General features: G+C 41.9%; 1 protein-coding gene and 1 pseudogene across 3 annotated transcripts; both read left to right on the top strand.

The window, feature by feature from the left end:
- The first annotated feature begins 1,668 nt into the window (after positions 1 to 1,668).
- Positions 1,669 to 5,012, top strand: LOC147616692 (phytosulfokine receptor 1 pseudogene; annotated as a pseudogene). The gene has a single exon (XR_015262535.1). The product of XR_015262535.1 is annotated as a phytosulfokine receptor 1 pseudogene (transcript).
- LOC147616691 (uncharacterized) lies at positions 4,947 to 6,805 on the top strand. 2 transcript variants are annotated; one of them, XR_015262536.1, is made up of 3 exons: positions 4,947 to 5,681; positions 5,822 to 5,890; positions 6,577 to 6,805. XR_015262536.1 is itself a non-coding variant. In XM_086777770.1 (2 exons), the coding sequence occupies exons 1-2, from the start codon at positions 5,311 to 5,313 to the stop codon at positions 5,835 to 5,837; spliced, it is 387 nt and encodes a 128-aa protein (XP_086633896.1). In that variant the 5' UTR covers positions 5,156 to 5,310; the 3' UTR covers positions 5,838 to 6,464. The 2 variants fall into 2 exon arrangements, 1 of the variants encoding a protein (XP_086633896.1); XM_086777770.1 differs by lacking the exon at positions 6,577 to 6,805 and having other exon boundaries at positions 5,156 to 5,681; positions 5,822 to 6,464.
- The last annotated feature ends 3,804 nt before the right edge of the window (positions 6,806 to 10,609 follow it).

Genomic DNA, 10,609 nt, shown 5'->3' with positions numbered 1-10,609 from the left:
GCAAAAGAAGGCCTTCATGGTATAATAAGATAAAGGCAAGATTTTAGGAGCTTAATTCAAATTTGGAGAATGGGGGTTGCTCAAGCAACCTAATATTTAGCTTTCACAATAATTGAGCTATCATGATATAATCAATGTTGAAGCAACTATATTCAACTTAAGTTTAGTAAGCCACAAGCTACGGAGGGGCCTAATTATTCCTTGTCCATCCTAGTAGGTGTCCAAATACCCTAAAACAAGGCTTGCAAGCTTGTTAAAGCCTTGTTCTACCCCGAACTTTCTAGATTGATCCCCCAAAGGTTTGAATAAGTTGTTTAATCCACCTCTTTGATTAAGGTGCATCTTTCTTGGAACCTTAGTAAATCATCGCTTACGTGTAAGAAAAGAAATTATGACAAAGAGAAGACTTTTCAAAACCATTTACATTTCTAAAAGAAGAAAGATGTTGGAAGTGGAGATTATTTTGGATTAAATAATGTGAAACCTTGCTTTTATTGAGAAGAGAAACCATTTAGTCTCATTAGAAGCTTACATGATATTGTCTTAGTGGTTAAGATATTGCTTTGTGAAGATACACATTGTATTTCAATTAGTGCGTGTGTGGATATATATATGAAGTAATGGATACCCCCCTTTCCTTCGATTAAATGTCTTTTTGCTTACTTCCTTCACATGCTAAATAATTTAATTGCAAGATTAATAAGAGAGCCTTAGTAGATGTTTAGGTAATGATCTAAGAAGAGAAGAACAAGAGAGGCATAAATTAGGAGGAATACACACACACACAGAGTGGGCCCTAGGGGTGGACACTTGCCAATCACCTAGTGGTACCCACATAACCATGCCCAAAATACTAATGGCCTAGCTGGTTGGTAATAAATGAGGATTTATTGAGGTGTAAAATGGGTAGTACGAGGTTTTAGCTCCGCGCTTATGAATGTTTTAAATTTCTCTTGAATGTTTAAATTCTCTCATTAATTTGTCTTTGAAGGTATTGTTTTGCAATTGTAGGTTCTTTGAACTTTTCGTTACGTGAAAATAATTTTTGGATTTCGATTTACGCGAGAAAACTTGAAATCTTTGCATGTAGAAGGTATTTGCATTTGTTGTAAAACATGTTTTTTTGTGAGGAGTGTTCATAATCATTACTCAAGTATGTAGAACCCATGAAGAGGATTTCAAAGATACCTCCCTTGTCGAGAATCTAGTGGCACCTTACCTTCTGTAGTGTACCCCCATTCCCCTAACACACGTCGAGTGTACCTTTTTTGTGGGTATTTCGAGCCACAAAGATACCTCCCTTGTCGAGAATCTAGTGGCACCTTACCTTCTGTAGTGTACCCCCATTCCCCTAACACACGTCGAGTGTACCTTTTTTGTGGGTATTTCGAGCCAGGGTCTAACATGGCCTTAGAATGCACCAGTTAGGAGGAAACCCATCGTGTGAGCGAACCCTAAGAGAGCGTGTGTGTGTGAGAGTCGAGAGGTATAACAATAATAGGTATAACAATAATAATTGGAGCTAGACCTTTTTTTCTGTCTACGGAGTTGACTTTGAACTTGAAAAGAAAGAGAGTTGGGCTCATAATAATAATGTGGCCTATAATGTGGGGACAGAGAGTTGGACGGTGTGGAGCGTGGGGAAAATGAGATTCGGGCCATTCGGCTACAGAAAGGATAGCTCGATAGCTCCACGCGAACACCCTCTTGTTTGCACCACCTCCTCCTCCCTCTCTCTCTCTGTCTCTCTCTCTCTCTCTCTCTCTCACTGGTGCGACGCTTCGAGCAATGCTTTCAGTTTTGCTGCTGCACAGTTTGCTGCTCTTATTGTGCTCTTCCTTCGGAATCAGCAGCGAGTCAGGAGGCATCGCGCCATCTCCAGGCAGCGGAGACCTCACATGCGTGCAGAGCGAGCATGAGGCTCTCTTGCAGTTCAAGCAAGAAGTGGCATATTACAACCAGTCGTGGGTCTGGGATAGCAATACAAGCTGTTGCCTGTGGCAAGGAGTGGCATGTACACCTGCTGCTGGAAGGGTAATCAGCCTCTCTCTGCCACACCTAAACATCACAGGTAATATCTCCCCGGCTCTTGGCAACCTTACATTCTTACAATCCCTTAACCTCTCTTACAATCAATTCCATGGAAGACTCCCTTCACAGTTGTCCTCCCTTTCTCATCTGCAAACCCTTGATCTCAGCTGCAACAATCTCTCAGGTCCCATCTCGCTCTTGTCTAGCATGCCCTCTTTGAAGAGCATCAACATGTCCAGCAATTCTTTTACTGGAGAGCTGCCCAGCTTTGAAAATTTCACCAATCTGGAAGAGCTTCGAGTATGCACTAATCATCTCTCTGGTCTTATCAAAACAGATGTTTGCCATCATGCACCCATGCTTAGGGCCCTTAATTTGTCTGTTAACATGTTCAGTGGGCATCTTGGCTCTGGGTTAGGGTCATGTATGCACTTGCAACAGCTTTCCCTGGGGTTCAACAGCATACAGGGCCGCATCCCACATGACCTGTACGGCATCACCACATTGTGCATCCTCTGCCTAGCCAATAACAGCTTCACCGGAACTCTAGATGTTTCTGTGGGTAACCTCACCAGCCTCACACACCTCTTTCTCTCAAACAATAACCTGAATGGCCCTTTGCCCAAAAGCCTATCCCAGAACTCCAAGCTCATGGCGCTAGACCTATCTGTCAACAGCTTCACAGGCTTGTTAGATGTGGACTTCAACAACATGACACACCTACAGGAGCTTAATCTTTACAGCAACTTTTTCACTGGCAGCATCCCGGCCTCCCTCAGCAATTGCACATATCTGAGTTTCCTCGACCTTGCAATAAACGATTTCACTGGATCCATCCCTATGCAGTTCAATTCTTTGAAGAGCCTGACCTTCGTGTCACTCTCCACCAACAGGTTAAATGGAAGCTTGCAATCCTTTCAGAACTCCCACAGCCTGGTAAGCCTCATCCTTACAAAGAATATCTTCACAGAGCCTCTCCCTTCCTCCTTGTATGGCTTTGCAAATTTGCAGTTTTTGGCCCTAGCTTTTCTCAATTTAAGAGGGAGCATTCCACTGTGGCTGCAAAACTGCACCAAGCTGCAGGTCTTGGACTTATCATGGAACCAGTTAGAAGGAGAGCTCCCCACATGGCTTGGAAGCTTTCAACATTTGATATACCTAGATCTGTCCAATAATTCACTCAGTGGCACCATCCCTTCAGAGCTCTTCAAATTGCAATCACTCGTACATAAGGATACCAACTTGACGGGCATGCAGACCATCATGGATCCTCTAGAGGTGAAGCGTCAAATTGGTCCACTTGACTTATTCTATAGCAAAGCTGTAGCTTTACCCCCTTCCATTCTACTTGGCAACAATCGATTGACCGGTGAAATACCTTCAAAAATTCACCATCTCAAAGTGCTTTTATTTCTGGACCTAAGTCACAACTTTCTAGCAGGAAGCATTCCCGCATCTCTTGCCAACATCACAAGCTTGGAGCAGCTTGATTTATCATACAATAACCTTAGTGGCACCATCCCTTCAAGCCTTTCCTATTTAACATTTCTCTCCAACTTTAATGTTTCCTTTAACAACCTCTCTGGCCCTATTCCAGTCAGCAATCAGTTTGAAACATTCACTGTCACAAGTTATGAAAGTAATCCAGGACTTTGTGGAGCTCCCATTTTATCTGCCTGCACAAATGGCAGTAACAGTAACAGTAGTTCAAGTGCTTTTTCACATGCCCATACGAGGGGCCCAAGGATTATTGCCCTTCTAGTCACAGTCTGTATCGGTGTCGGGGGGGTTGTAATATCGGTCACCATATTCTTGTGGATTCTCTCTGGGAGAACTGCTATTCATCAAGGATTTGAAAGCCCAAGGGAGATGGATAGTATCATGAGCCTCTCCGAGGCACAGAATGCCTCGATGCAACTTCTCTACAATCATCAAATGCTAACTGTTGCAGACATTTTCAAAGCAACCAATAATTTTGATTCCACCAACATTGTAGGTTGTGGAGGTTTTGGTCTTGTTTACAGAGCAGATTTGGATGATGGTTCAAAGCTTGCAATAAAAAAACTCACAGGAGATGGTGGGCAGATGGAGAGGGAGTTCAGAGCTGAGGTGGAGGCTCTTTCCAAGGCTCAGCACAAGAATTTGGTTCCTTTGAGGGGTTTTTTAAAAATAGGGCATGCCAAGCTTCTCATCTACTCATACATGGAGAATGGAAGCTTAGATTACTGGCTACATGAGAGGAGTGATGGGGGTAACTGCTTGGACTGGCCGATACGGCTGCAGATAGCACAGGGAGCTGCAGCCGGGTTGGCATACTTGCATCAGATCTGCAATCCCCACATTGTACATAGAGACATCAAGTCTAGCAACATATTACTGGATGAAACGTTTGAAGCACATCTTGCAGATTTTGGCTTGGCCAGGCTGATGATGTCCACTGAGACACATGTCACCACAGAGCTGGTGGGAACACTGGGCTACATTCCTCCTGAATATGGGGAAAAGTCGAATGCTACTCCAAGAGGTGATGTGTACAGCTTTGGGGTGGTTTTGCTTGAGTTACTTACAGGAAAGAGACCAGTAGACGTCTTTCGATCCAAAGAGTCTGCTGACCTTGTAGCTTGGGTGCAAGAGCTCAGGAACACTACCAATTTAGAGCAGATCTTTGACAGCTCGTTGCAAAGTAAAGGTCACGAAGAGCAAATGCAGCAAGTATTAGATATAGCATGCTTGTGTATAAACCGAGATCCATCTAGAAGGCCTTTCATAAAGGATGTAGTTTTGCTTTTGGATGAGGTCAGACAAGACAAGCATGGAGGGAAGTAAGCATATTTCTTTTTTACTCCACTACATGTACTTTTTTACTGTTGTATATAGTTGTTAAAACCTTTTACCGTCTTCCCCCACTTGGGCAGGCAGCTACTTTGGTGCTGGCCAATAAGAAGGATGGGTGGGCAACTTGAAATATAATATTTTGCATATGAAAGCATTGGTTCCAGTTAAGTAATACACCTTTGAAAATGATTATCAATGTGGGACTAAGGATTGTGATCTTTCTTTGTGTAACGTAATGTGAGTGCACAATTAGGGATTGTACAAGTATTTTGGTGGTTAAGGTTCTGCTAGCAAATGTTGGCCATTCCCAAGCAGTCAGTCTTCGGTCAGCAGAGGGCAGAGCCAGATGCATCACAATCTGCTGCACCCATCTGCTACCATCATCATTAATTTTCTTTGGCTTCTGAATTTTCACTCTGTCTGCCTGCCAACATCCTGCACAGAATGCTGCAGCCTGCTGATCTGTCACAATCTCCTGTGCCTCCTGTCTTTACCTTCAACAGAATGCTGATTTGGAAGCTGCCTCCCCAACACTGTGACCTCGGGAAGCATCATAGGGTCTCCCATTCTGACAGATTGCTGCCACTGCAACCCCCATTTTCTGAAACGAAATGGCATTCCAGGTTCCTAAAAGGAGAACCACAGCTGAAGTTTGTTTTACCCAAGAATTTTATGTACCAGCAAAGTCCCAAGCATTCCAATACAATTCCAGATGTGGCCAATGGGGTACCCAGGATATTTTCTTGCTCTGACACCTGGTCGTCCTATGCGCATGACGGTTGGCAACAGCGGGTGCCCTCCCATGCCTGGAATAGGTGCCATGCTGCCATTCCCCACTTCATCATATAGGTGCTCTACTTCTATGTTTTTATTGATTAGCTTAATCTTTTCACTATGTTCTAAGGGATCCTTACTGGATTCAGGTTAATTTACCCTGAGGATTTGTCTTTTTTAGGGATGCGCTGATGTAGCTGTGTCAAGACTTCAAGAATTAATGCCTATTTAGTGGGAGGAAAGATGCCAGGTATTTGCCTCTTCTCTACAACTCAGAGCCACCAATGGGGACAGCTGATCAGCGAAAAGTCTACCAAATTGCTCTGTTGCATAGAAGAGACTAGGGAGTAAGGAACCTCCCTCTGCTTCCCCTTTCACACTCAACAGTCTTGGGGGACTGGGAGCCAATTCCCCAGCTGGGCAGGTGGGAAAGGGGAGCTGAGGGAGATATTTGTCTCTTCTCTACAACTCAGAGCCACCAATGGGGACAGCTGATCAGCCAAAAGTCTACCAAATTGCCATTATTTCTCTTTGAAAAAGGAAGGGCTAAGAATTTCCTGGGTGAGCAAAAATTTCGACCGGTTTTTCCAAGGAAATACACTAAAGGACGGTTTTTTTTCCTCAAAAAGACACGCGCAGTTTTGAAAATGTAAATTGATTGGTCACACAGAAAAAGATGTAAAATTGATTGGTCGCTGCAGTCAAGGGAGTTTGTTTTGTATTGAAAAACATTGATGTGGGAATAGTCTAGCTTTAGCTTTGAGGACAAGCAAGGACGATTTTTGAATGGTTGGGTCAGTCTTCAAAATCATGGTTTAGAAAAATTAATGTCCTATTTTTTTCACAATTTACTTTCTAACCGTCAAAAAGCAAGGAAAGAGATTCTTCAAAATAAAAAATAATGCCTGTTTTTTTTTACAATTTACTTTTTGATAGTCAAAAAGCAAGGAAGGAGACGTGGGTGCATGCGAGGGATAACCCCACAATATTTCTACAACATCCATGCTACATGGCAAGTCTCTACATAAATGACGCACTTGGAGCATGGGCCTAGGCACATGGGGCTTAGGAATATTTACACATGTGCCTTAGGACTATAAAAGACACATGTCTTGTGTATTTGGTACTTTTTTGATATATTATATATTGTTACTTCTCTTGGAGTTATTAGCTTCTCATACAAGCTTTCATGGCTTTCTTCATGAACCTATGGCTACTCTAGGCATTAAGGAGTAACCTATGTGGACTCGAGCCATTGAGTCTAGTTGTGAGGATTCCAATCAATGAGTTCTATTCTCTCACTATATCTCTTTCTTGCATTGGTATCAGAGCTTTGCTTAGATCATTTTTGGATTAGGTTTTATATAGTTTTTTTGATTTTCTTTGATCTTTGTTGAGAGTGGATTAGTAATGGGATTAATATTAATCATTTTTGGGCATATGCTAATTGATATAGAGAAGCATGGAGAGTAGGTTGGTAATTCTTGCTTGCTATCTTGCTTGCTATTATGCTTGGCAATTATCCTATATATATATATATGACATAAAAAGCAAATTTGGAAATAAAACTTGATTTTCTCTAAAAAAAACTAACTAATTTTACGCTATACTTTGAGCTTGTTTTCAACATTAATCATAGTTTTCTTTGATCAATCTTTAATTTCATCACATTATAAACCCTGGTTTTTGCATAATATTACAACAAATCTTAAAACCAACACTTTCTTGAATATCGTAAAAGATTTCTTGTTTTACTGAGGGATTTGTCATCAAATATCTATGGTCTTGTGCAAGTCTTCGTGGAAAAAGATCAAGAAATAGTTGTTGTGGAAGTCTTTGCAAATCTTGATCAAGAAAGTACGTAGAGTTAAATTTCTTCTGCAAAATCAGCCCCTACTACAGCAAGGGATTGGAGTGCAAGAATTGAAGTACGTGTTTAATCTTTCATCCTTTATGCAATTCTTGCTGATTTCTTGCAAAGAAGCATGGAAAGGTTGCAAAAAGGGAAAAACAGTTGAACAGAAAGCAGATTATGCAGAGACCACATTGGCATTGTTACCGAGCTTTTTTGTGGATTTGTTCACACCCATGGATTTTTGTCATTGGTTTTTTTTTTCCAGTATGTGATAGGAAATTTGGCCAAAACCAATGATTTTTAGGCAATGTCGAGGTGTTTCAAGATGTAGGTGACATTGCCGCATATGTACCACGGCATGAACAAATATAAAAGCATTAAGCAACAATTGGCAGCCATTGGTAAGAAGGTAGAGGATGATGAGACACTAGCAATGCTTCTGAAGAGTGTGGACAAAGGAGAATCTGAAAATATCGTGGCAACCTTAAAGAATGTACCTGAATTGAACTTGCATGAGATAGAAGGAGCTCTACTAGAGCAAGAGACCAAGGTCAAAGAGAAGAAAGGGATGGACCCAACAACTGGAGAGGAAAAAGCATTCTTCACCCGAGGAGGATTCTCACGAGGACAAGGTAGGGGAGGAGGAAGGACCTTCACTTGCCATAACTGTGGGAAGCCAGGACACATGGCAAGAGACTGCTACAGCAAACCCAGTGAAGAAGGAACGACAAACTTCATGGAGATTCCTAAGGAAGTGGAGTCAGATTCCTAAGGAAGTGGAGATTCCTAAGGAAGTGGAGTCAGATCATCTTTTTTGAGAAAGAGAGAGAAACCCCACAACCCAATGTAACCTGCCCCAACAGAGTAAAACCACCTGTGAGCCACCGCCGATGATGTAGGCCATGTGGTAGATGTATGTGTGAGCACTTTAGTCAAGGTCACGGGCACTTGTAGTAGCCTTGGACACATAGAGAGAGAGTGTCAAGGACTATGAGTTAGGGACTTGAGGCACTGGTCATGGGCTACTAAGTAAGAGGAAAACTTGGTATAGGGTCCAGGTGTGCTAGGATTATTCACTTGAGGGGAGGTGTTGAAATATACAAGTGAATGGGTGTGTGTGGGAACAAGCCCTTAGCAAGAGGAGGTCAGAGGGAAAACTCACAAACCCATCCTAGTAACCATACTATGAATTTGACATCCAAGGTATCCACCAAATGAACCCATAACTCATGGTCGGAATATCGAGTGGTCCTGGCACAGATAAATCACCAGGTAGGCCAAAACCAAGATGTGCATCCGCAAGATATGGCACATAATTAAGTTCTATACATCCCAAGTAGCATATAATGCATCCAAAGACAAATGTCTTGGCTCCAAATAACATAGAACCATGTTAATATCCATGGGAACCAAATGAACATAACTCGTAGTCGGTATCGTGTAAGAACAAATGTCAACCAATGCCATCAGCCCTCAAACCATCAAAGACATGATCCACTACATCATCATATGTATGAGCATAATCTATACAATGTAACATATTCTCATGTGCAAGACCATCTACATGTATATGATCATTCAAAGCAAAAGCATGATCAATCGGATCATAAGAATAATCATCATTACTTACAATGTATCCACACATGAGAAATATGTAGCATCATCCACTAAGCCACTAACCATGTGGCCCTCACAGTCTTTGAAGTCGCCATCATAAGCATGGTATGTCTCCATCAATGGTGTCCATATATGACCCATATCCCCTGATAGGGCAACCTCCATAATCACTGGATATACAAAAATCAAATACAAAGCTCTCAAGATCTATGTGCATAATCCCACTTCTCCTACGAGGCCTCACCCATATCCCCCCTGATAGATCAACCTCCATAATCACCTGGATATACAAAAATGGTATGTCTCCATCAATGGTGTCCATATATGACCCATATCCCTTGATAGGGCAACCTCCATAATCACTGGATATACAAAAATCAAATACAAAGCTCTCAAGATCTATGTGCATAATCCCACTTCTCCTACGAGGCCTCACCCATATCCCCCCCTGATAGATCAACCTCCATAATCACTGGATCTAAGAAAATGCCTAAATAAAATACAAAGCTCTCAAGGTCCATGTGTGGCATAATCCCACCTCTCCTACGAGGTAGCACCTCCACAAAGTCATCACTACCCTCACGTACAATGCCCTCACAATGCCTGACTACTCATCAAAGACATGAACTATATCCACACAAATGCTACCAAGGAAAGCTATGAGAACTAGGATTAGTGGAAAAATTATGAATGCTTCCACCTGTGAAAATCCTAGAAGAGTAGCCTAATACATCTAACCAAGCCTATGTTCCGCAGGTCTGACATATACTCATAGGTATCCCATGTGTTAAAATGCAAGCAAAGTGATGAGCTATGGTGGATCAAATGCAAGAATCAACATCATTAGCAAGTGATTAGATGATGATTAAGATAAGATTAGTGAGCAATTAACTCATAGCTTAATGTAGGCATGGATACTCAAAAACCAGCAAATTACTCATTAGGCCAATGCCTCAATTTATACAAGTTTGTCCTTGATTTGCTCCATTGATTTGTTCCTTGATTTGTGCCACCTCCCCTATATCTTGGGGGACACCTCATCCTTGATTCACTTCACCTCTTTTGCTTGATTCTCTCCACCTCTTCACTTTTCCCAAAATATCTCCACACATCCTAGAACTTCTCATGCTACCCTTTATTCTCTCCCAATAGATATCTCTCACCTTTTCACTGCTACTCACTCATTTACATACTCTCTTTTACAGCTATATTGATTCCATAGATTTGGGATTTATACCACGGTTGACCCGAAGGATACATAGCTAGCCTCATCATCAATGATGGTTCTCTACATTTTCAATGTGATGTAGGTTGTCAAGGAGCCATATAGATTCGGGATTTATACCATGGCTATCCATTTGACCCGAAGGATGCATAGCTAGCCTCATCATTGATGATGGTTCTCTACATTTTCAATGTGATCTAGGTCATCAAGGAGCCATTGTTTTGGAGTTTTTAGGGCTTGGATTTTTCTTTGATCCAAGTGGTTACATGGTT

Source organism: Cibotium barometz, chromosome 38 (genome assembly GCF_041138505.1).
Source record: "Cibotium barometz isolate CiBa-2024 chromosome 38, ASM4113850v1, whole genome shotgun sequence".
Classification (NCBI taxonomy): domain Eukaryota; kingdom Viridiplantae; phylum Streptophyta; class Polypodiopsida; order Cyatheales; family Cibotiaceae; genus Cibotium; species Cibotium barometz.
This window is presented reverse-complemented; position numbering and strand designations above follow the sequence as displayed.